At 39.5% G+C, this 27,492-nt stretch overlaps 1 protein-coding gene across 9 annotated transcripts in view; it reads right to left on the reverse strand.

Annotated features, from left to right (window-relative positions):
* pcdh15b (protocadherin-related 15b) overlaps nt 1-27,492 on the reverse strand; it is a 1,538,224-nt gene that overhangs the window by 491,445 nt on the left and 1,019,287 nt on the right. For all 9 annotated transcript variants that reach the window (XM_087999065.1, XM_087999066.1, XM_087999064.1 and 6 more), the window contains one exon: nt 26,025-26,180. In XM_087999065.1, the coding sequence (XP_087855191.1) occupies nt 26,025-26,180 (156 nt within the window). The remainder of the gene's footprint in view (nt 1-26,024; nt 26,181-27,492) is intronic.

A 27,492-nucleotide genomic window follows, 5' to 3' on the forward strand; every position in this document is an offset into this window, starting at 1 on the left:
ATCATCATGAAAATGCAACAAGGTTGGATTGACCATACCTGAAGACATGAGATCTGTGTAGGAGCATGGAAGGAAGATTAGGATGATATAGAGCAAGATGGAGATGGAAAATAATAACATCAGATAACTTGAAATTGCAAAGTGCCAGAGTGTGAAGCTTGGAGAAATGAGGAGAGGACCAACCTTAATGCTGACACCATTGCGACTCACGATATATGCGACATTCAGAATACTGTTGAAAATGCAGCTGTATTATCTGAAAGTCAATATTGCTTCATAACTGCATTGCAGTTTCAGCCAAGATTATATATTAAAGTGTTCTGGGTATCAAACTCAGGACTTTCTGACACTGTGGCAGGAATGCCACCACTGAGAAAAGGCTAACTGTGGAGTAAAGAGGAAGATGGAAAAATAAAAATCATAGCAGATCTTGAGCAGAAGGCAAGGGTACAAAGAAGAGGAGAAAGAGGATGAGGATAGATATATTAATTACAGCAGCAGCTCATCAAGAAAGCAGCACAGGGATATTTAGCGGCATAAGAACTTGGAATGAGAGTAGGCCACTCAGTCCTTCGAGACTGCTCTGCCATGCAATAAGGTCATCACTGAGATCATACCCCTGATAATCTTTCATCCCCTTGGCAAACAAAAATACATCAACTTCAGCCTTAAAAAAAGTTAAGGACTCTGCATTTGTTGCCTTTTGAAGAAGGGAATTCCAAAGATATCAAATTCTCTGAGAGAAAAAGAAAGTCCTCATCTTTTAAAATTAGGGTTAAAATTAGGGTTTTATTGTCACATGTACTCAAGTACAAGGGTGCATGAGTACAGTGAAAAGTGAACAAGGTCTCCATTTCCTGCACAACCTTAACTACAACTGATTTCTTTTAAATTAGAAAAATAAAGAAATAAGGTTCAGCATTATAGTTCTTCTAAAGGCCCCTCGTTCTAGACTTCCCTACAGTAGGAAACATCCTTTCCACATTCACCAGATCAAATTCCCTCGAGATCTTTTAAGTTTCAATTAAGTGACCTCTGACTCTTCTAAACACTACAGGATACAGGCTTAGCCTGTCCAAACTTTCCTCATATCCAATCAGCTCATTCCAGTTATTAATCTTGAACGTCTTCTTCAAGCTGCCTCCAATCCTTCCACAAGTATGGTGACAGTACTGTACACAGTACTCCAAATGCAGTTTTACCAATGCCTTGTGTGACAGAAGAATAACCTTGCCAATCCTGCATTCAACCCCCTTCAAAAATAAGACATAACATTCTATTATCTTTCCTGATTATGTGTTGTATTTGCAGACTAACCTAATGCAATGCATTAGGACAAGCAAATTGCTTCACAGCTCAAAGTTCAGCAACCTCTTAACTTTGAAATAAACTGATTTTTTTTTTAATTCTTTCTGCCAAAATGGACAAATTTACATATTACACTAAATTTCCCAGATCCTTGTCCACTCATTTAACTTATATCCCTTTGTGGACTTCTTATGTTCTCTTCACAATGTGTTTCCCACCTGTCTTTGTGTCATCAGCAAATTTAGCTCTCATTCTTCCAATCCCTTCATTCAAATAATTTACAAAAAATTGTGGCATACCATTCGTGTCATCCTGCACCCCTCTGAAAAAAAAAACAATTTATCCAGAGTCTCTACTAACTTCTAACATTTTCCTTATGACAGATGTTAAGCTAACTAGCCTGTGGTTCTTAATTTCTCTCTCCCTCCCTTTTTGAATAAAGATATTTTCCAATCTAAAGAAACATTCCCAAATCTGATGAGAATCTAATTATATATTTTACCATATGAATAGTGTCATATAAGTCCATGGTTTAAGGATTATGTTGCAGGAAAGCTAATGCACCAGACATGAAAGAAAGTGAGCCTTGACAAACATTTCACCCAGTATTGTTTCACGATTGAAACTATATGACAAGGTTAATCAGTATATAAATGCCAAAAGTAAGGCAAGGACACAAAAAATGACAATTTCAGTGCAAGAAAGATGCAACCTTCAAGGGAAAAAGTTAATTATCGTGCGAAAATCTCAGAAACTTTCATCAGATACCTGGATTTGACACACATTGCTTGTAGGCAAATCTAGAAAATCGATGCCAGTTCACTGTAAATATTTTGTGTGCTTTCTCTGAGTATTTTCAAATTTGAATGCTATTCGATCTACAGACGGGCTTTCAACCACAGTGGGTGTTTCACACTGGCAATACAAGTAATAAACACAGATCACAAATTTACATGGAAATGGTGGCTTTCAAAATCAGTTAGCAAGAAAGTGTGAATAGGGGAAATAAACCTGTACAGTATCCCTGTACAAAGTTAAAAATCACACAACACCAGGTTATAGTCCAACAGGTTTAATTGGAAGCACACTAGCTTTCGGAGCGACGCTCCTTCATCAGGTGATCAGGCAATCACCTGATGAAGGAGCGTCGCTCCGAAAGCTAGTGTGCTTCCAATTAAACCTGTTGGACTATAACCTGGTGTTGTGTGATTTTTAACTTTGTACACCCCAGTCCAACACTGGCATCTCCAAATCATAACTAGTATCCCTGTAGGTATTGTTCACTATCGTAATATTCAAACTTACAATGCTGTATCCTGACTCAGTCACAAAGGGGTGCATTCAATTTGTACACAATAATGGTGCAATCAAGAAGTGTTGCATTTGGGTGGAATCTTCTCTCTTAGGTGATTGTTGTGTATGCTGCCCACAAAAGCATTGAGACACCTGCATGCATTCTTAGAAGGAAGGTTCATCTTACTTGGTTTACATTAGGGACCAAAATAGACACCAGCGGCCTTTCTTTTGACTGAGAAGCCAAGGGTAAGTTGTTCCAGCTGCCTGGAGTTACAGATCCATCAGCACGTGGTACAGTAGCTCCACAATCCTAAGAATGCCAGGGTTGAGCATCAACCTGGGAGGATGTTTGCTGTTGTTGCGAAAAGACATATCAAGGGCTGTGTAGATGGGGGGTACTGAGGATGAGAGGCCAGTACAGGAGTGTGACTGTCATAGGTTACATGCCTACAAGAATTCCACACCCCTTCGTCCTGCACAAGCTAGTGCAGGTCAAAGGACTACCCTGATATGCAGCCTGCACAGGCTTACCTGTAAGATCAGCCACCTTTCACGTGCCCTACCTGGAGCTGAGAAAATTGGAACCCTTACGTGATTCTGAAGTGATTGCGAATTGAAGGGTCTTAAGTGGAGGCAAAGGCAGGATAGTGGCATGTAAACCATCCTGACCTAAATTTATGTAGGTGGAGGTGGGAAAATGTTGGGTTTAGGTCCTGACAACAACCGACTTAATGTTCCAGACCTCCTGCATCTTTTGAGTCTCTGGGAGATTCTGTCCATTGAGGCGACACCTGAGAGCATACCCATTCTACCCAAATGAAGGGTATGTTTGTATCAGGAGATAATGTGGCACAACAATTGGATAGATTCAAACAGATCTGAGATACCATTGAGATATTAAATGAGATGAAGCAGGGCACAGGATTAGTCCAAGTGATATAGATAAAGGGTCTTAGTGACACAAGGAGGCAGGACCAGTTGAGCAGAGACTTCATCAATTTACTAGCTTCGGCATTTGCCAGCAGAGTCTGTATTTTGATCAGGGGACATGCCTGCCACCCCAATTTAAGTAGTCATTACAGTGCGGAAATAGGCCATTTGGCCTTACAAGTCCACACCAATCCTTAGAGGAGCATCCCACCCACACCCCTACCCTATTACTCTACATTTCCACTGAGTAATACAAATAACCTACACATCCCTGAACACTATGGTCAATTTAGCAAGGCCAATTCACCTAATGTGCACATCTTTGGACAGTGGGAGGATACCAGAGCACCATCACAGAGACTCAGGGAAAACGTGCAAATGCCACACAGACAGTCACCCAAGGCTAGAGTCAAACCCAGGTCTCTGGTGCTGTGAGGCAGCAGTGCTAAGCACTGGGCCACTGTGCTGTCCCTGACTACACCGGCATCTTTCATTGATTACAACATCATGACCATTCGCATTTTCCATTAGAAAGAATTGGTGCATATTATTATTTTTCCTGGTTCAGGAAATCAGAAACTGAAATATCATTTGAACAAAATAGAAAAGGACATGTCGGAAAAATAACTGTTGCTGTATGTCCCTTTATGAGCCAGGATTATTTAGAAAGTATCCGCTATGACAGCCAGACAAGTCAACTCCCTTCTTGTTTTTGTCGTTTCTGCAGCTGGTTCCTTGTTCTTGCTTTTGGGCTCCTACTCTGCCGTAACATATGTTTGATATTTATTGTCAGGCATGCAATATAGAATGATTATTCAGGAAATCTTCCAGAGCAAATTGTCCGGGACAACCTTGCAAGCCTTTTTATTTGAATAATATTCGTAGAGTTATCTTGCTTAAAACAAAGGTAAATGAGCTTCTGGAAAATCTGGAACACATTCCAATAGGCTATTTAGAATAAAAATTGCTTGGTTCGTGTAGTATATTGCACATGCACGACAACATTAACCTCCAATATATTAATAACTGTCTGTATACTCAGAAAGGTGGCAGTGCAGCAAAGATATGTTTTATGCCAGAAATAATACCTAGACATCTGAGGTTAAGCTATGGGAGATTATATAAATTAGATCTGCTTTCTCTCGAAAGGGATGATCTGATCAAAGTCTTCAAGATATTAACAGGAAAATTAGGGGCAGATAAAGATTGACTATTTCCAATGGTCGGGGATTCGAGAATCCAGGGGCATAATCTGAGAATTAGGGTCAGACCGTTCAGGAGAGACGTTAGGAAGTGTATCAACACAGAAGTGATGATAGATGTTTGGAAGTCTGAGATAAATATATTTTTAAGGAAGGGTATTAAAGGGATATCAAAGACAGGTATCCTGAGTTCGTCCACAGATCAGCAATGATCTCATTAAATAGTGGAATACGCTGTAGGGGCTGAATGGCCTACTCCTGTTCCTAAGCTCTGAAAGCCATTTCTTGAAAGGTAATGCTGAAACATTACAAGCATATACCAACCCGCTCAACTACCTTCCCAGTTTCATAGATCCCCTCATGACATACATATATTTCCTCACTCAAAGACCACACAGTTTCAGTGATTTTTCTGCTTCGGAATATTTTTAATTAGCCTGATTTGAAGTGTTATGACACATCTCTGGATCAGGTGGAAATTTTAACTGAAGTTTTCTGACCCAGAGGTAGGGACTCTACCAACGTGCCATAGGAGCTCTTATTACCTGCTCAAGTGAAACCTCAATCAATGCCTTCCACCTGCATTTAATTAAGCATAACTGATGAACAATTAATAGAAGGAGCCCTCTTGTAGTGCAGTGATAGTGTCCTTCCCGCTGGACCAGGAGGTACAGGTTCAAGTCCGGGTGAAAGTGACGACTGCAGATGCTGGAGATTAGAGTTAAGCGTGTGGTGCTGGAAAAGCACAGCAGGTCCGGCAGCATCCAAGGAGCAGGAAAATCAATGTTTCGGGCAAAAACCCTTCATCAGGAACAGGTTCAAGTCCCACCTGTTCCAGAGGTATGTAATTACTTCTCTAAACAGATTGGTTAAAAAGATAGGTTAAATTAAAAAAAACACAACCAAAAGAATGTGCTTCCTGAATATTTCAGGTCGAGTTCTGTTGTGTGCTGTAATAAAACTAATTATGCCCACTAATGCAAAGCAAGCTTTAAAATCAATATTATTTGTATGTTCGAGGGAAAAAGTGAGGGGCTTCAAACACTGTGTGTTGCATTTAATCAGCAAGTTATGGAAAAGCTCAATACAGCATACACACTCGCTTAAGTTATAATAATCAGCGTTGCTTCAAGCTGGTAACTTATGAATAATGAAGGAAGCCCCATTCTCTTACTATAAAGTAAAGATGGATAAAGCTGGTACAAAGTACAAAGTGTCTATTTAATAATTTTCCCAATCTCAAGAAAAGGACAAATCTTCTCACTCAGAATTTAGACTTTGGAGGTATGCTCATTATGCATTGTACGAAAAACACAGCAGCCAGTTTCCACAGAGAAAATCTCACAAATAGGAAAGAGATTAATGACCAGACCATCTATTGTTAGTGATATCAAATCATAGGGTAGGGGTCCCTTGTTGTGTTCAAAATACATGATGGAATCCATTAACTACATCCCAAAATGGCAGGTACATTGTCCAAAATGTGGTACCTCTAACATTGATGCATTGCTGAAAAAGTATGTCAAAGAGTCATCCAAGTGCTCATGTTCTGCTGAATGTTTGAAGCGACAAACATCTGTCAGGAGGAACTCTCTGAGGTAATGTTAACACCTTATGAAAATACTTATAATAAATGGTGCATATTTTAAATAGTGCCCAGAATTAACTTAGGTTTATAGCAGGTTTTAGATGTTGTCTATCGCTATGTAAATACAATTTGTGCTGCTACTGCTTTTGTCCAATTTTTAATTTTCTGTTTCCAAGGCTGCCATTGTTTTTCACACATATTTTTATACATTAATGCAGACAATAAAATATTTTATGTCTGAGATCTTAATTATGTCACAATGTCAAAATTGTGAATTGTGAAAACATCAATTTTTTAAGCATTTTTTGAAACAAATCACATTTGAGATCTGAAAGCATTGACTGTAATTTCAAAGTGGAGACACAATACCTTTGCCTGAACTGTGCAGCTTGGATCATACTGATTGCAAGTCTAACTTTTCATTATCCTGCTTGACCCGGGCACATATTCATTAAAAATAATATTGTTACATAACAACAAAATTGACTGCTTGCTTATTTTTCAGTTGAAAGTCCTCAATGCTGAAAAGTTTTATTCTCTACCCTAAACTGCAGTAAATATTCATCCTGCTAGGAACATTTTAATCTTTACTTTTAGAAAGAAAAAAAATCAATAGCTTAGGGGAATAAAACAGGTCTTCTAACTCAGAATGGTTGCATGGTTCAGTTTAATTATATATATTAAGATTTTAACTTTAAAGAAGAATGTTACTAAAGTGAAGGACTTGCGTCACAAACCCTCAAAAGGAAACTATGGAGAGTGCCTCTTAATTGAGATTTCAATCTGAATCATGTTGTTGGTTCAAATTTGAGTGCTGTGATTAAATGCTCAGGATTGGGAAAATGTTGTTTTCCACTTTGTCCACCTTGTTTAATAACAACTGGATAGAGACAAACTCAAATTGGAAAGGGTCTGGTTGGAGAAATGCAATTGTCGAATACTGGACTAGCTTATTGTAGTCAAGTGAACTTTACCTCTGCTGCAGTGCTTTCAGTTTAGTATGTTGCAACCAGTAAAAATATTGCATGAAACAGGGTATCAGAAGTGTGATGCTGAGATTGAGTGAGGTTTCGGAGTTGTAACAGAACCTGTTACTGTTATGTTTCACAACAGCTGCAGATGCCAGCGAAGACTTGCCATGAATACATCAGCCTTTTGAGACATTAACACTAAGGCATGCAGACAGAAGTGATTCTCTGTTAGGAATCTCACCTCCTTCGAGTTAGATTTGTAACAACACCCCTCTGTCCCATGGGAGCAGCCTGTAATTAGATTTTATTGTCAAGTGTACTCAAGTACAGAAGTACACGAGTACAGCGAAAGATTACAATGTCGCCATTCTTGGTTAAAAATCACACAACACCAGGTTATAGTCCAACAGGTTTAATTGGAAGCACACTAGTTTTCGGAGTGACGCTCCTTCATCAGGTGACAGTGGAAGGAGCGTCGCTCCAAAAGCTAGTGTGCTTCCAATTAAACCTGTTGGACTATAACCTGGTGTTGTGTGATTTTTAACTTTGTACACCCCAGTCCAACACCGGCATCTCCAAATCATGGCCATTCTTGGTACCATCTTAGTTACAAAGATACTGAGGTACAAAGTCTTAGGTACAAAGCACAAAAGCAAAGAAACAAAGTTAAAAAAAAAACAGGACAGTCTTTATTTCGTAGAAAAATAAATAAATCAAGTTTAAAAGTTCAACAGCCTTTCTTAGCCATGCTGAGCTCTCACTCCCTACAAGGGCTCAATCTCCTCCACTCTGGCCCATTCTCTGGGAGACCTCAGGCTGTCCACTCTTGAAGGGACAACTCTTGCTGGAGACACTGCTTCCCTTTCTTTCATAAAGTTGCAAGCAAGAACTGCACAATCTACTACCAACAGGGAGAGGAGCAGCAAGAAAGAACAGTGCAAATACCAGACAAGCAAAATGCCATTCAAGATGTTGGTGATCAGCTGCCAAGCAACAACTGCACTCTCTGCAAGAAGAGATGCTGTGTGAGCAGCAGCCGCTCCACATTCCTGGAGCTCTTCAGTTTCACTGATCAAAGGCTGCTTTGTCAGTTTCACCAAAGAAGCACTCCCCACTGTGCACTCATAGAGTCATACTTCAGTCCAACCCGTCCATGCCGACCAGATGTCCGAATCCAATCTAGTCTCATCTGCCAGCACCCGGCCCATATTCCTCCAAACCTATTCATATACCCATCCAAATGCCTCTTAAATGTTGCAATTGTACCAGCCTCCACCACTTCCTCTGGCAGCTCATTTCATACATGTGACACCCTCTGTGTGAAAAAGTTGCCCCTCAGGTCTCTTTTATATCTTTCCCCTCTCACCCTAAACCTATGCCCTCTAGTTCTGGACTCCCTGACCCCAGGGAAAAGACTTTGCCTATTTATCCTTTCCACGCCCTTCATAATTTTCTAAACCTCTATAAGGTTATCCCGCAGTCTCCGACACTCCAGGGAAAACAGCCCCAGCCTATTCAGCCTCTCCCTATAGCTCAAATCCTCCAACCCTGACAACACCCTTGTAAATCTTTTCTGAACCCTTTCAAGTTTCACAACATCTTTCCGATAGGAAGGAGACCAGAACTGCACGCAATATTCCAACAGTGGCCTAACCAATGTCCTGTACAGCCGCAACATGACCTCCCAACTCCTGTACTCAATATTCTGACCAATAAAAGAAAGCATACCAAACGCCTCCTTCACTATCCTATCTACCTGCAATGCTACTTTCAAGGAGCTATGAATCTGCACTCCAATGTCTCTTTGTTCAGCAAAACTCCCTAGGACCTTACCATTCATCTGATTCTGTTGGCTGTTTGCTGACAGCTCAAGAAACTGGTTGAATGACTGTTCGAGCCAGAATGCAGACATTCTTTGCAAAACCCAATTACCTCTCCAATAGGTCCAAAGGGGTTTCTCCTTTGCCTTCAAACCCACACAGATGAAATTCTGTACAGAGCCAAATGAAGAAGGGCTCTCAATATCACTTTGCTTTCAGAGGTTTTATTTTGCTTCGAATCTATCTCCTCTGAAAATGTAAATCCACCTCCTCTTGTCTGTGACCATTTACTCCATTAATATTTACATTTGAATCTTGGATAGAATGTCTAACACATAACCGAATTTCTCGGTCTTTGCAGATTGGAGAAGTTGTGCACATTTAATTATTTTATTCTTTCAAGGTTAATGACATCACAGCCCAGGCATTTGTTGAACATTCTAATTTCCTTGAGTTTGCTCGGCCATTTGTAAAGGCAGTTAAGAGTCAACTGCATCGCTGTAGGTCTGGAGTCACTTGTCAGCCAGACCACCTAAGGAAATCAGATTTTATTCACCAAAGAGCATTAATGAACCGATTGAGACTTTTTTTTACACCATAATGATATCTTCATGTTCACTATTACTGTGATCATCTTTCTATTCCAGTTTTATTAATTTAATTTGAATTTCAACAGATGACAATCAATACATGCCTCCAGATGAGGAGCCTGAATTACTAATACAGTGACATTACTACTATTGTTATAGGAAGAATATTATTAAACTGGAGAGGGTTCAGAAAATAATTACCAGATATTGCCAGAAAAGGAGGGCTTGAGATATAAAAATCATCTGGAAAGACTGAGACTCTTTTCACTGAAGTGTAGGAGGTTGAGATATGACATTGTTGAAGTTTATAAAATTATGAGGGGCAAAGATAGGGTGAATGACAAGGCTTTTTTCCCTTCGGTGGTGACCTTCAAAACTAGGGGGACTTAAGGTGAGAGGAGAAGGATTTAAAAAGAACATGAGAGGCAACCTTTTTGCACAGAGAGTGGTTCGTGTATGGAATGAAATGCCAGAGAAAGTGGTGGATACGGGCCAGTTACAACATTTTAAATACATTTGGATAAGTAAATGAATAGGAAAGTTTTGCCGGGATGTGGGTCAGGCAAGTGGAAGGAATTTAATTTTGGATTATAGATGGAATGGTTTATTTGGGCCAAAGGGTTTGTTTTCGTGCTGTCTGACTCTGTGATAGCATTGCTCCCTATGTGTTGCCGTACTGTGAACATTTTCCCAGGGAATGGAAAAGGTAGCAATAATACCACCACTTCAAATCTCAATTTAGATTTCAAAGATTTGAGATGGAATTATTCTGAAAGTTTAGAAATTAAAATCATTGATCACAGACCATGTTATTAATTATGCAAACCAAAACAAAATCCAATTTCATCACTCAACATGACTTCACCCCTCACTAGATCATGGTAGATTGGAAGCTAAATCATTGTACCTCTTTACCTGTATCATAAAATGGCATTCTCAATGTATGTTAAAAACTTATGCAGTAGAGAGGGCAGGTCCTGAACTCACTGCTTATTTTTCTCACCCAGTTACTACTGCAGCTGCACTGCTTCTTCCTTTTTAGCCTGTTTTGAATCAATACCAATACATTACTTTTGATACCCACTGATATTAGTTTGTTATATTAATGCTTGAGAGGAGAATTTATAATATATGTTTGAAGGCAAACTTACTCATTATAGAAACGCAGAAATTACAGAATAGAGACAGACCAATCAACTCAATGCACTACGTCCGTACTCCAGCTTCACATAAGCCTCCAGCTATCTCATCTAATCCCATCAGCATACCCTTGTGTTTCATTCTCCCTCACATATATATCAAGTATCTTCTACATTAAATCTTGCTATTTATTTCCATGTAGTAGAAAGGTAAAACAATAAGATTTTGCCTACAGAGTCTGCTCCACCAGTGAGATTTTGGCTGATCCAATAATCCTCAACTCAGTTCCCTGTCTTTCCCCCCATAACTCTTGATTCCTTGACTGATTAAATTTGTCTTTTTCAACCTTTAATTAACTTACAACTCAGCCTCAACAGTTAATTGTGAAAAATAATTCAACAGAATCACCACCCTTTGAGTGAAGAAAATCATCATTTCTGTTCCACATTTGAAACACCCTTCTGGTAAAGAAGATTTTTCTCAAATTTCCAATTGTACTTAATAGGAGTAACCTTGTTATGTGTAGTTATAAGCTCTATTCTGGTGTCTCCTATAAGTAAGAATGCCCAGGCCTCCTTACCTAAGCAGATTGAAGTCAAAGTGCTCATTAAGGTCTCATTTTCTGATCTAGGTAGCCATTGTCTTCCTTCTAGAGTTGACCAGCTTAAACATAGTGTGATAGGGATGGTGCACTGAAATTATTTTCTTTTTTGCAAAACATGAATAAGTTTGGACAAAACTTAACTGAGCAGTATTAAAGTTTTAGTTAATAATGTGTTTAGGGTCTTTATTTGTCTCTGCCACCTTAAAAGTGAAAATCTTTTTTTAATGCAGGTAATGGCCATACCAATGTCTATTGATTTTGGCCAGAATATGCCCATTCCCCTGTTAACTTGCTTCTTTTGCAGACATCCTTTCGCCTAACCCCCAGACCACTCAGTGGGAAGTGAAACTTTCTCTAGTCTCACTAAAACATTGAAAGTCAAGCTTCATGGCAAACCAGTGACAGGGGGTCAAGTCAGAATCAAACCAGACTCCCAAATGCAGCCTTTAAAGGAAACATGAGTTGAAAATGTGTTGCTGGAAAAGCGCAACAGGTCAGGCAGCATCCAAGGAACAGGAGAATCGATGTTTCGGGCATAAGCCCTTCTTCAGGACCTGCTGCGCTTTTCCAGCAACACATTTTCAGCTCTGATCTCCAGCATCTGCAGTCCTCACTTTCTCCTTTAAAGGAAACATCCAGTCCACAAACAGCTAGGGCAGGTTTTGTGAGGAGCAGGTAGAGGGATTTCAGTTAGGTGCGTTTCCTACATGTCGAGCATTTTAATGGCACAGTGTGTCTTTTTTTTTGTCTCCCAGCAGTTTCCTGTGCTCCTCATTGATTAACATGAATGGAACTATTTTTGGCAGCAAACTTGAAATTAAGTTGTTTGCTCACATCGCCATCCTATCTCTGGTAATATTGGAAGTCAGTTGATCCCAACTCAGACCCAACCCCAATCTCTTCTTTGGGTCTTTGGAAAGCCCCCTCCCTCCTCTCCAACAAACACCTGTCAAAAAGGAAAATTAGCCGCAGAATAGAACAAAGTCAGTTTGGATGGAAAGAAAAGAGAGAATTTCCCTCTGTAACCGAAAGCTGAACAAACAGGAACATGGGCTATTGTTCAAAAGCAGCTTTGGTGCTTCTGTCTGAACAATTGTCGTGTGTAGTCTGTCTGGTTAATAAAACTTCAAAAATGCATCACTGATGTCAATCTTCACATTTAGAATTTGCTGAGATAAAGGCATTGTACTTATTCACTGGAAGACAGGCAAACATGTCATTTGATCACATTCTGAGAATGCAATTTTAAGACTCAACAATTCACTCCCGAATGACAGGTTACGTTAGATGGTAGAGATTAGATTTAAAGCTGCTATATCCCTTCTTATTGGTCAGCGTGCATTACATTGGTTTCTTGTATTCTAGTCTAGCTTCCTTCAATTATATTTTCACCTCGTTCATATCTACTGTTCTATTTAACTCAACAACATAATGTAAATATTGTGTGCACGTTTTTAAGATTCTTCAATAAAAAAAAACTGTCAACAGTTCACTTTTTATGAAGGCCTTCTTATTTCTGACCTGTTGGTCCCTGTATTTGTTTTCTTTACACCAGCACATGCTGATTTATTCAGACTTAAAGTAGGCAACTTTAACTTCCATATTTTTCTCATGGAATTGAATCATGACTTTGTCTCTGCTGAAGCATTTTAACAAGACACAGTGTTCTACCTTTTCCAAACTGCACTGTCCCACATCACTAAATCATTGTCCAAAAACGTTTCTGACTGGACTCCATTTTGTTTTCTTCTCATCCAGTTTCACCTGTGCCATATAACTCTGACTCATTCCATTTCAGGAAGACCACCACCAGCTTCCATAGAGCTCTGGTATTACATGATGTGTGACTCAACAATGATTCAATTCTGTAAGGATTTTTCAAATCCACAAGCTAATTCAGTCAGATCCTATTCATATTCAGCTTTAACCCTTCACTGAATAGTGGGTGAAAGATTTTTTTCTCATCCTCTGCCAATGGTTTTGAATAGTACATTGATTGATCTTTTACAAAGTGGTAGATGCTCATATCGGTATAACAGGGTGGAGACACTTTGTGAAATTTATGATTCCTGTTGGAATATGAGGACTTCTAGGGTTGATGTCAGATACTGTGTAAGTAACACTTCCCCTAATGTTGAAGTGAGATAACACATAGAACATAACAGCGCAGTATAGGTCCTTCGGCCCTCAATGTTGCGCCGACCTGTGAAAGCAATCTGCAGCCCATCTATCCTACACTATTCCATTCTCTTCCATATGCCTTTGCAATGACCATTTAAACGCACTTAAATTTGATGAGTGTATGACTGTTGCAGGCAGTGCATTCCACGCCACTACTACTCTGAGTAAAAAAAAATTACCTCTGACATCTGTCCTATATCTATCACCCTTCAGTTTAAAGACTACGCTCCCACGTGCTAGACATCACCATTCGAGGAAAAAGGCTCTCACTCTTCAACCTATCTTACTCTCTGATTATCTTGTATGTCTCAATTAAATCACCTCTCAACCTAACTGAACTCCAGGATGAACATTTCCCATCAACCACCACCCCCTATTTTGTTTCAGCTAGCAAATTTCTGATAAAAATCATTAAATCATCCTCAATCCCATGCCTCCATATTTTCTGCAACAGCTTAACATGGGGAACCTTATCAAACATCTTACTGAAATTGATATACACCACATCAACTGCTTTACCCTCATCTGTTTGGTCACCTCCGTAATGAACTCAATAAGGTATGTGAGGCATGACCTACCCTTCACAAAACCATGTTGACTATCCCTAATCAACTTATTCCTTTCTAGATGATTATAATTCCTATCTCTTTTAACCCTTGCCAACACTTTACCCACAACCAAAGTAAGGCTCACTGGTTTACAATTACTAGCATTGTCTCTCCTCCCCTTCTTGAACAAGGGAACAACATTTGCTATCCTCCAGTCTTCTGGCACTTTTCCTGCAGACAATGACAACATAAAGATCAAAGCCAAAGACTTAGCAATCTCCACCCAGGCTTCCCAGAGAATCCTAGAATAAATCTCATCCGGCCCAAGGACGTATCTATTTTTACACCTTCCAGAATTGATAACACCTCCTCCTTGTGAATGTCAATCCCATCTTGTCTAGTAGCCTGAATCTCAGTATTCTCCTCAACAATACTGTCTTTTTCCAGTGTGAATATTGATGAAAAGTATTCATTTAGCGCTTCCTCTATCTGACCTGACTCCACGCACAACTTCCCACTACTATCCTTGATTTGGCCCTAATCTTTCTCTCATCATTCTTTTATTTCTGATATATCTATAGAAAGCTTTGGGGTTTTCCCTGATCCTATTTGCCAACAACTTCACATGTCCATTCCTGGCTCTTCTTAGCTCTCTCTATCATCTTTCCTAGCTCTCTCTATCATCTTTCCTAGCTAACTTGTAACTCTCAAGCACTATAATTGAGTCATCACATCTCTTTCTAACATAGTTAAAAATCACACTACAATCACCTGATGAAGGAGCGGTGCTCCGAAAGCTAGTGTGCTTCCAATTAAACCTGTTGGACTATAACCTGGTGTTGTGTGATTTTTAACTTTGTACACCCCAGTCCAACACCAGCATCTCCAAATCACCCTAACATAAGCCGCCTTTTTCCTCTTGACAATACACGCAACTTCCTTAGTAAACCACAGCTTCCGCGCTCAACAACTTCCTCCCTGCCTGACTGATACTTACTTATGGAGAATCTGCAGTAGCAGTTCCTTGAATAAGATCCATATTTCAATTGTGCCCATCCCCTGCAGTTTCCTTCCCCATCCTATGCATCCTAAACTTGCCTAATCGCATCTTAATAGTCATCCCCCCAGCTATAACTCTTGCCCTCGGGAATATATTTATCCCTTTCAATCACTAAAGTAAACATCACCGAATTGTGGTCGCTATCACCAAAGTGCTCACCTTCCTCAAATCTAACACCTAACTGAAAAACCTGGGAGGGAGAATGATAATGGCTTCAACACTGCAGGATCCAAATATGCTGAGCTGTATCTGAATATATAATAATCTAGGCGTCGCTTGAACACACTAATGACTCAATAATCTAGCTAATGCTTAGATAAACATGGTATAATATTTATCACTCTAACATTTCAAAAGAAAACACACAAAGCCTCTCAAAAACAAATATTTCCTGATTCTGAAAGACAGTGAACAGTCAAGTGAAAAGTTGACAGATGGGAATTAAGATTAGATTAGATTACTTACAGTGTGGAAACAGGCCTTTCGGCCCAACAAGTCCACACCGCCCCGCCGAAGCGCAACCCACCCATACCCCTACCCCTACCCCTACATTTACCCCTTACCTAACACTACAGGCAATTTAGCACGGCCAATTCACCTGACCTGCACATCTTTGCTCTGTGGGAGGAAACCGGAGCACCCGGAGGAAACCCACGCAGACACGGGGAGAATGTGCAAACTCCACACAGTCAGTCGCCTGAGGCGGGAATTGAACCCGGGTCTCTGACGCTGTGAGGCAGCAGTGCTAACCACTGTGCCACCGTGCCGCCCACGAAGTGCAACTGCAAAGAATAAAGCTGGGTTAAACGAGAATGCTAATGTAATCGAGAAATATATGTTATTTAAATGTATTATGTAATTTTGCTGGGTCATTTCGAGTAGACTAATGTTTCTGTATAGTTATACCTGATTAAAGAAATTGACCGATTGGTGTTATCCAACATTTACAGTAATTGCTTCAACTCTTTGCCATCTACTTCAAATTAAATGCAAGTCTAACTGAAGAGTGCCAGTTGACTGAAAGACAATTACAATAATTAGAAAGGATTTGAACATCACCTGGACCAATATATTTTGTGGCAACAAATGCTACTTCTGTGAATCTGAATAAAGTGATTATAAAATGAGCTTTACATTACACCAGTACTAGAACATACAGCACATTGATTTACATATATTTTGCTCCAAGTGCTGAATGATTGAACTACTGGGTGCAATGGAGAGTAATGTAGATAACAATGATCCTAGATTGAATTTCTCACATTCACTGAGTTAACTGAACTCAGCTGGGCTTCTTATAAAAGCTTTTATGTCCTTTGTCAAAGAAAATGAAAATTATTCAGACCAATTCTGATTCTTAGTACACAATATATGGGTGTGGACATAAATACAGGTAAGGAAAGCATTAGTTTTAACTGTAATAATTCCAAGGATTAAATTAGCCCATAAAAATTATATCAATTGAATTCCTTAGGTAAGGTACCATAAGGCTTCTGTATTTTTATAACTGACTATCTTTGTTGGTGAATATATTCAGGAGATGATGATGAGGAGCCGGTGTTGGACTGGAGTGGACAAAGTTAAAAAGTAGCTGAAAATGTGTTGCTGGAAAAGCGCAGCAGGTCAGGCAGCATCCAGGGAACAGGAGAATCGACGTTTCGGGCATAAGCCCTTCTTCAGGAAGGCTTATGCCCAAAACGTCGATTCTCCTGTTCCCTGGATGCTGCCTGACCTGCTGCGCTTTTCCAGCAACACATTTTCAGCTCTGATCTCCAGCATCTGCAGCCCTCACTTTCTCCTCAAAGTTAAAAAGTACACAACACCAGGTTATCGTCTGATAGTGCTTCCAAATAAACCTATTTGGTGTGAAGAGCAGAGCTCTGAAAGTTAGACTATAACCTGGTGTTGTTTGATTTTTAAACTATATTCAAGAGAGAGGAGGAACAGATTTGCATTCATGTAGTGCTATTTCAGAACCTCTTAATATTCCAAAACTCTTTTACTGAATGAAGTGATTTTAAAGTGTAATCTCTGTCAAATTGCAGGGAAACTGTACATTTGAGAGAAATCATGGCAATGCTAAGCTCAAAGTCTGGGTGAAGGTGGCATTTGGAAGGTCAGAAACAGAAAGAATATCAAGAGACCAAAAACGGTGAAATCATTAAATTTCCTATTGTGCACTATTCAGATTCTTCATAGAGCTAAGAAATAGCAAACAGCTCTGTACGTTTTGGAATGAAAAAGATTACTGCTATCTTTATTTTATACTGCTTGAAGGAAATCTTTGTCACAAGATATCGGTGTCACATAGCAACCACTCATCAAAGTAATGTTACAGATATAATTTGTTGACTGCAATCTCTTATGAAACACCCTACTTGTAGGCCTTTTGACCTGTTAATCAAGGAGGATCAACTGACTTACTCAAAAACTATGGTTTTGTATAGACTTAACATGGGTACAGAGTTGAAATTGTAGCAGAAAAATGAAAATGCTTATCAAGAGCAATTACAGATTTGACAAATTGAGACAGGAGGAAAAAATAATTTTAATAAAAGAAACTGATTATTACCCCACTAATTAAAAAGGTTAGGGGTCAGAGAGAGAGGGTAAAAAAGAAATGCAGATCAATGAGTCTAGCATCAGTAATGGGGGAAATGTTATAGTCTATTGCAAAAGGTGTGACAACAGAATATTTTGAAAAGCTTTTACAGGATTGGACAAAACCTGGGTTTATGAAAGACAAACCATGCTTAACAAATCCACTGGAGTCTTTTGGAGAATGTAACTATCGAATGGATAAGGGAGAACAAGTGGATGTGGTGTGTTTGGATTTATTAATGCATTTGATAAGATCCCTCATAAGTGGATAGTGAGTAAAGGTAAAGTTAGGGTACAGAAAAGATTTACCAAGATGTTACCTGGTATGGGGGAATTGTAGCTCTGAAGAAAGGTTGGATAGACTGGGATTATTTTCATGGGATCACAGGAGGTTGAGAGGCGATCTGAAAGAAGTTTATAAGAATATGAATGACATGGTTAGAATAGAAAGTATGAGGTTTTATCCCAGGATGGAAGGGTCAATTACTCGGCAACATGGGTTCAAGGTGCAGGGAGCAGGGAAGTAAGTTTAAAAGGCAATTTTTTCACACAAAGTTTGGTGAGCGCTTGGAACAGTTGCCAGAGGAGGTGGTAGAAGCAGACAAAATAGCAGGAATTATGTTATAGATAGGAAAAGGGATAGGGATGTCAGGCAGAAATTCAAGGAGCTAGGGTGGGAAACTTAGAGCTAGAACAAACAGAGTGGTTATCTCTGGTTTGTTATTCCTCAAGTAACAAACCAGAGGTAACCACTCTGTTTGTTCTAGCTCTAAGTTTCCACCCTAGCTCCTTGAATTTCTGCCTGACATTCCTATCCCTTTTCCTATCTATAACATAATTCCTGCTATTATATCTGCTTCCATCGCCAGAGGAATAAGGAGAGACAGCAGTTGAACATGGAGCTATGGGGATGGTGCAGGAGGGAGGGATTCAGACTCCTGGATAATTGGAGCTTATTCTGGGATAGGTGGGACCTCTACAAACGGGATGGTCTGCACCTGATCCAGAGGGATATGAACATCCTGGGGGCGTGGGGGAGGAATTTGCTAATGCTCTATGGAGGGTTTAAACTAATTCAGCAGGGGGGTGGAACCTAAATTGTAGCTCCAGTGTACAGGAGGTTGAGAGTAGTGAGGTCATAAATAAGGTTTAAAGGTTGTAAGAGCATACTGACAGGTAGGAAGGTGGTTTGAAGTGTGTCTACTTCTACACAAGGAGCATCTGGATTAAGCTGGGTGAACTTGCAGCATGGGTTGGTACCTGGGACTTCAGTGATGTGGCCATTTTGGAGGCATGGATAGAGGAGAGACAGGAATGGTTGTTGCAGGTTCCGAGGTTTAGATGTTTCAGTAAGAACAAGAAAAGTGGTAAAGTGGTGGGGGTGGGTGTGGTGTGGCATCGTTAGTCAAGCACAGTATTACGGTGGCAGAAAGAACATTTGATGAGGATTTATCTACTGAGGTAGTATGGGCTGAGGTTAGAAAAGGAAAGGAGATGTCACCCTGTAGGGAGTTTTCTATAGGCCTCCGAACTGTTCCAGAGATTGTAGAGGAAAGGACTGCAAAGATGATTCTGGATAGGAGCGAAAGTAATAGGGTAGTTATTATGGGGGACCTTAATGTTCCAAATATTGACTGGAAACACAATAGTTCGAGACTTTAAATGGGTCAGTTTTTGTCCAATGTATGCAGGATGGTTTCCTGACACTGTATATAGTTAGGCCAACAAGGGTCAAGGCCACATTGGATTTGATACTGGGTAATGAACCAGGCCAGGTGTTAGAGAGGTAGGTGAGTACTTTGGTGATAGTGACCACAACTCAGTTACATTTAAATTAGCGATGGAAAGGAATAAGCATATACCGCAGGGTAAGAGTTATAGATTGGGGAAAGGCAATTCTGATCTGATTAGGCAAGATTTCGGATGCAAAGGATGGGGAAGGAAACTGCAGGGAATGGGCATGATTGAAATATAGAGCTAATTCAAGGAACAGCTATTACGTGTGCTTGATAAGTATGTACCTGTCAGGCAAGAACAAAGTGGTCGAGCGAGGGAGCCGTGGTTTACTAAAGAAGTTGAATCTCTTTTCAAGGGAAAGAAGAAGGCGTATGTAAAGATGAGACGTGAAGGCTCAGTTTGGGCTACAAGTTAGCCAGGAAGGACCTAAAATAAGAGCTAAGAAGAGCCAGGAGGGGACATGAGAAGCTTTTAGCTTGTAGGATCAAGGAAAACATTAAAGATTTCTATCGGTGCGTCAGGGATAAATGAATGACTAGAGTAAGATTAGGGCCAATCAAGAATAGTAGTGGGATGTTGTGCGTGGAGTCCGAGGAGATAGGGGAGGTGCTAAATTAATATTTTTCATCAATATTCACACAGGAAAAAGACAATGTTATTAAGGAGAATACTGAGATACAGGCTATTAGACTAGATGGGATTAAAGTTCAGGCAAGAAGCACACAATTCTGGCAAATGGGAAAATAGACAAGTCCCTAGGGCCAGATGGGATTTATCCTGGGATTCTCTGGGAAACTAAGGAGGAGATTGCAGAGCCTTTGTCTTTGATCTTTATATCATCATTGTCTACAAGAATAGTGACAGAAAATTGAGGACAGCGAATGTTGTCCCCTTGTCCAAGAAGGGGAGTAGAGCCCAATCATGGTAATTATAGACCAGTGAGCCTTACTTCGGTTGTGGGTAAAATATTAGAAAATATTATAAGATAGAGGAATTATAATTATCCAGAAAGGAATAATTTGATTAGGAATAGTCAACATGGTTTTGTGAAGGGTAGGTCGCGCCTCACAAACCTTATTGAGTTCTTTGATAAGGTAACCAAACAGGTGGATGTGGGTAAAGCAGTTGATGTGGTGTACATGGATTTCAATAAAGCATTTAATAAGGGTCCTCACGGTAGGCTATTGCAGAAAATATGGAGGCACGGGATTGAGGACGATTTAGCGGTTTGGATCAGCATTTGCCTAGTTGTAAGAAGACAGAGGGTGGTGGTTGATGGAAACTTTTCATCCTGGAGTTCAGTTACTAGTGGTGTACCACAAGGATCTGTTTTGGGGCCATTGCTGTTTTTTGTTTTCTTGAATGACCTGTATGAGGGCGTAGAAGGACGGGTTAGTAAATTTGCAGGTGACACGAAGGTCAGTGAAGTTGTGGACAGTGTGAAAGGGTGTTGCTGGTCACAGAGAGATACAGATAAGCTACAGAGCTGGGCTGAGAGGTGGCAAATGGAATTTAATGCAGAAAAGTGTGAGGTGATTCACTTTGGAAGGAGTAACAGGACTACGGAGTACTGGGCTAATGGTGAGATTCTTGGTAGTGTGGATGAGCAGAGAGATCTGTGTGCATAGATCCCTGAAGGTTGCCACTCAGGCTGATAGGGTTGTTAAGAAGGCATAGCTTTTATGTATCAGCTTTTATTGGCAGAAGGATTGAGTTTTGGAGTCATAAAATCATGTTGTAGCTGTATAAAACTCAGGTGCGGCCACACGCAGAATATTACATATAGTTCTGCTTGACGCATTATAGAGGAAGGATGTGGAAGCAGTGGAAAGAGTGCAAAAGAGATTTGCCAGGATGTTGCGTGGTATGGAGGGAAGGTCTTATAAGGAAAGGCTGAGGGACTTAAAGCTGTTTTCGTTAGAGAGGAGAAGGTTGAGAGGTGACTTAATTAAGTCATTTAAGATAATCAGAGGATTAGATAGGTTGGACATTGAGAGTCTTCTTTCTTGGATGGTGATGGCTATCATGAGGGGGCACAGTGTCAAATTGAGGGATGATAGGTATAGGACAGATGTGAGAGGTAGTTTCTTTACTTAGAGTAGTAGAGTCATGGGAAGCACTGCCTGCAACAGTACTAGAATCACTAACTTTGAGGGAATTTAAATGGTCATCGGATAAACATACGGATGATAATGGAAAAGTGCAGGTTTGATGGGCTTCAGATTGGTTTCACAGGTCAGTGCAACATCGAGGGCCGAAGGGCCTGTACTGCGCTGTAATGTTCTATGTTCTAGTAGCATTCAAGTAGTACCTGCATGAAAACATGAATAGGAAGAGCATTCTGTAAGTGAAGGCTATTTTAGTAAAGAAGGGCAAAATGTGTCGGCGCAGGTTTGTAGGGCCATAGGGCCAGTTCCTGTGCTGTATTGTTCTTAGTTCTTTTTGTTCACATGTGATGGAGTTAATAATATTTCACATGGATCAAGAATTCATTGGCAGACAGGAAATAGGAATAAATAGGTCTCTTTCCAAGTGGTAAGTAGTGACCAGTGGAGTACCACAAGGATCAATGTTTGGACCGCAGCTATTCACAATATTTATAAATATCTAGGATGAGGGAACCAAACACAACATTTCCAATTTGTTAATAGCACAAAGCAGTGTGGGACTATGTCTTGTTAGGAGGATACAAGGAGGCGTCAAACTGATTTAGAAAAGTTGAGTGAATGAGCAAGCACATGGCAGATACTGTACAATGTGGCTAAATATGAAGTGTGTGTGTACAAAGGCATCTGGGTGTCCCTTGTATATCAGTCAAAGAAAGCTGTCAAGTAGGTACTGCAAGCAATTAAGAAAGCAAAAGGGTCATTGCCCTTCCTTGCAAGTGAATTTGAGTTCACTAATGTGACTTATGCAGGGCCTTGGTGAGACCATACTTGGAGTATTGCTTGCACTTGTAGTCTCCCTACCTAAGAAAGAATATATTTGATATAGAGGGAGTGCACCAGAGTTTCACTCAGCTGATACCAGGGATGTCGAAGGGTGTGGTGCTAGAAAAGCACAGGCAGTCAGGCAGCATCCGATGGGCAAGAGAGTCGATGTTTCGAGCAGAAGTTCATCATCACACTCTTCGACTCTGATCTCTAGCATCTACGCAGCCATCACTTTTTCCTGATACTAGGGATGGCAAAATTGTCCTATTAGGAGAGACTGGTTCAACTGGGCCTGTATTTTTTTTTTGATCTTTGGAAAGATGAGAAGAGATCTGATTTAACCATTAAGCAATCTAACAGGGCAGGACAGATTTGATGCAAGAGGACATTTCCCGGGTCACATAGTCTCAGGGTACAGGTCAGCTATTTAAGACTAAGATGTGGAGGTGTCAGCGTTGGATTGTGGTGGACAAAGCCAGAAGTCACACTACACAAGATTATAATTCAACAGGTTTATTTGTAATCACAAGCTTTCGGAGCGCTACTCCTTTGTCACTTCACCTGACAAAGGAGCAGTACTCCAAAAAAGTTTGTGATATCTGATAAACCTATCAGACTATAACCTGGTGTCATGTGACTTCTGATTTATGATGAAGATAAGGAAAGATTTCTTCACTCAAAGGGTAGTAAATCTGTGAAAATCTCTGCAATAGAAAGTCATGGAAGCCAGGTCACTGAATATACTCAAGGAAGAGACAACGCTTTCTATTTTTTGAAGGCATCATGGGGTATGGGGACAATGTGGAAATAGAGTATTGAGTATTGCGATAGAAACTGCACCCACCCAGAAAGGTGTATATCTTTTGCTTTTTCCTGTAATTTTACATTTTCTGAGGCCCCTTGTGGTCAATTTTCCAGGAAAAAGTATTTATATTTTGCAGGCACAACTTATCCCATTTCAACACTTAGCTTTCATAATTATAACTCAAATGCTTCTAGTTGACTTGTAATTTCTGCAGTTTTACAGGATGACATTTGTTTTGCTCTCTCAGTTTGGTTAAGCCTTCTTTCTTAATATAACAGCTCAATCCTTTTCCTCAGGTCAGGTCATTTCAATGCAAATGTGCATATTTATGGCATTGTTAATCATTGACCTGAATTCATTTCAGAGTGTTCTTTTTTACCTGCATGTCTCCCTCAAATGTCTTTTTGTGAAGTAATGTAAAAATACTTATACTATTTGTTTCTTTTCAACCTTTCCACCACTGTCATTCTCAACTTGTTCTAATTTTGGCTATGGTGATGCTTGTTCCAATCAGGGGTAAAATGTGATGACCAGACACAATAGCACATTTTGCAAATTTGATCAAAGTACATTACTTAAAAGCATTGCAGTTGCAAAACATGTGGACAATAATACAAAGGATGTAAGGCAAACACATCCTTGATCTGAGTGGAAAAATAGCATTTGTGATAACACCTGATAATTGTCTGTGTGTGGATGTGTCCTTACCTAAGAAACAAATTTTCTTCTGAGCTAAACAACCTGAAGTGTGAGGCTGTCAAAATCCTACATTTTAGAATTAGATGAGGATTAGCTTTTTGTCACATGTATTCAAACGGCAACAGCGAAAAGTTTACGAGTCGCCACATATGGCGCCATCTTTCATACAAAAGTGCAGATTTGCAAGTATAAAGTCTTAGGGAAAAAAAGTATAGAAAAGTAAAGAAGTAAATACCAGCACTATAGGTCATAGGAATAAATTTTTATTTAGGTAAATGTCTCCAATGTTTTTGTCTGGTGAGTGTTCAGTACATTCTTGTTCATGGCTGGCTTTGGAATTTGGAATTTCATATTTTTCCTGTTCAATCTCGTCCATCATTTTTCCAATCACTCAAGGGAGCTATATTAGCTTTGGTGACATTAAAAGTATTTTTGCAGAATTGCCAAGCAACAAACAAACAAAGTAAACCAGGCTAGATAACTTTCATTTTGTGATATTAGCACATGTCTTATACCAGCTAAGCTACGTGCAACCATGCCCTCCAGGAACTGAATCACAAAAGTTAATTACTTTGGGCATGCTCCTGAAACTTCAATGCAAGTTTGTCAGAAACCCAATTTATGCTGATAGACAAGGTTCTTGCTGAAGCAGTAGCAACCAATCAGAATAACTACAGAGCAAATATGTATATATAAATATACATTGAAGGAATGCATGCATCCCTGGTAAAGCTAGTGTTCCTTATCAATATCTAATTTCCCTGCAAAATGCGGTGATGGTAGCCACTTTCCTGAAAACACTTGAAGGCATGTTAGATTGGAAGGTAATTAAGAGACAAACACTTTCCAGTGGGTCTGGTGTTGTGCGTAGGCCAAACCAGGTAGGAATGGCACCATTTCTTCCCTAAAGGAGTCAGTAAACCAGATGGGTTTTTAGAACAATGGGATAGTTTCATCATTATTGATATTATCTTTACCACTCAGATTTTATTTAGTTAAATTTAAATTCCACAGCTGCCATGATGGAATTTGAACTGATATCACCGGATCATTAATCTAGGTGTTTGACCACTAACATAACTCTGTATATATTGAATAGCAGTGCAAGTTTGAAGAGCTAACTGATCCACTCCTGCTCCTGTATTCTATTTTCTTTTATGATCACACTGCAAGGTACAACTTGCATGCTGAATCTCAAATCACTCTGACAATGTTTAACCTTTAAGTCTACAGAATGGATCAATCGGATAATCTGATCCCATTTATTTCCCATCAGCTTAATGTTCATAATGAAACAGGAACCACTTAACAATAAAAACCAAAAGAACTGCAAAACGAACAGTAAATCAGAAACATAAGCAGAAATTGCTGGAAAAGCTCAGCAGGTTTCGCAACATTTGTGGAAAGAAATGAAGAATGGTCACTCGACTTGAAGCATTAATTCTGATTTCCTCCACAGACGCTGTCAGACCTGCTGAGCTTTTCAGCAATTTCTATTTTTGTTTCACCATTTATTAATTATGTGTTAACAAAATAGGACTTACATAGTCCAGAACCATTTCTCAGTTCAGGAGTAAATGGTAATTTAAAGATTTTGAATGCTTCATGATTTGTTTCCAAAGTAACTTTAATCATTGTTTACACTTTCTGCCACATTAATGTTTTTGTCACAGCTTGTTTAAAGGTCTCAAATAACAATTTTCAACACAGCAGAAACATTTTCAATCATTTTCAAGGACTGAGTTCATTTATTTCCAATCACACAAGCACAGTATATTTAGTCATAACTTATTTCAGTTGGATGAATTAATTGGCATTGTTGTTACGCTTTTTAAAATGGAATAGGAAACAGCTTGTTCTGATTTGCAACACAAATACATATAAACATTCAGACTGACATTCATACCAACTCCTACAGATATTAACTTCATGGGCATTTAAACTAACCACAAAGACATAATGTGTCAAAGCTGCATGCCAGTTAATCGATTATCTCTATTGGCATACCAACCTCATTGATTTCCACATGGTATCTTGACTGCTGAAAAGACGGAGAGTTGTCATTCCGATCCCTTACTATAATTCGCACTTCATGTTTGATGACACTTCCAACCCGCAGGTTTAGGCAATCGAGTACAACAACAATAGACTGGATATTTGATGGAGGCTATTAATGATAAAACAAAGAGAAAATTTCAGAATCAAAGCTATTTAAGGTATATTCTACCGACACAAATCTCATTGAAACATTCTGGTTTGCTGCATGAAAAACTGTCATGGACATTACTGGAATGTTATATTCTGAACTTTCAGTCAATGTTTTTTTAAAAAATATATAAACAAACTGCTAAGATGGCAATCACAAATAATGTGACATTTGACCGTATCAAGTTGTCAATACCTAATTAAATACAGGCTTAGTACAATATACAGAAAGCAACGGTTTTTTTTCCCAATCCCGTGAATATTCTGCGGGCTGCAGCACATTTATTGTTATGTTGGTTAATTCTACATTATAAATCAAATCTGAAACTTTATCATTCTCAAAAGTATTTTTTGATTTGTTGTGCACATATTGCTGAATCCTACCTGAATCAATCCTAACTCTAAAAGAAGTATCTTGTCATGAATGCTTTTACTTTGTATTGATGCCCAACTGTTGATCTTTCATTCTCTGTTCAAATTTATGTCCTTTCCTTTGACCCTTTGATTATACTTTTTATTCTTTTAGCTATTTACAATTATCGTCACTTTAACAGGTAGCATGCCTGTTAAGTTGCTTTTAAATTCCCAACTCAACCCAGTAAGAATAACACATGTGTAGAGCTTTTTATGGTTTATTGAATCTTAGAATCCCTATAGTTTGGAAGCAGGCCATTCAGACAATCAAGTCCACACTGCCCCATCGGAGAGCATCCCACCCACCCCCACCCCCTACCCCATCCCTGTAACCCTGCATTTCCTATAGCTAATTCATCTCGCATGTACATTCCTGGACATGAGAGGCAATCTAGCATGGCTAATGTACCTAACCCGCACATCTCTGCATATCATGGGTTCAGGATGCATGATTGTGTCCTATATAACAGCACTACTTTTCCAGTAACATTACTTCAGAAGGATGTGGAAGACACAATGTGTCAACATCATTGATTTAAAAAAAATGAAGATATATAATACTGTGGATGCTGGGAAATGGCAATAAAATTGAAAGTGCCAAAGAAACCCTAGCATGCCTGTCGGCATTTATTCAGAAAGCAACAGAATTAGTGTTTCAGCTCCAAAACATTCTTGTGGAGAACTGAATAGGTTGGAAAATTTATTGCTTTTAAGCTGTTGGCAAAGGGGAAGGAATTGTAAGTAGAACAGATAATGAAAGTGCCCAGAAGAAAAGACAAAGGGAGAGCCAATTGTCATAGATTGACATAGATAAAAAAAAAAGGGTGTTAATAGTGGGTGTGAACAGTAGAAAATAGATC

Source organism: Chiloscyllium plagiosum, unplaced genomic scaffold, assembly GCF_037043375.1.
Source record: "Chiloscyllium plagiosum isolate Xiang-an unplaced genomic scaffold, Cpla_swu_hap1 HiC_scaffold_22, whole genome shotgun sequence".
Taxonomy (NCBI): Eukaryota; Metazoa; Chordata; class Chondrichthyes; order Orectolobiformes; family Hemiscylliidae; genus Chiloscyllium; species Chiloscyllium plagiosum.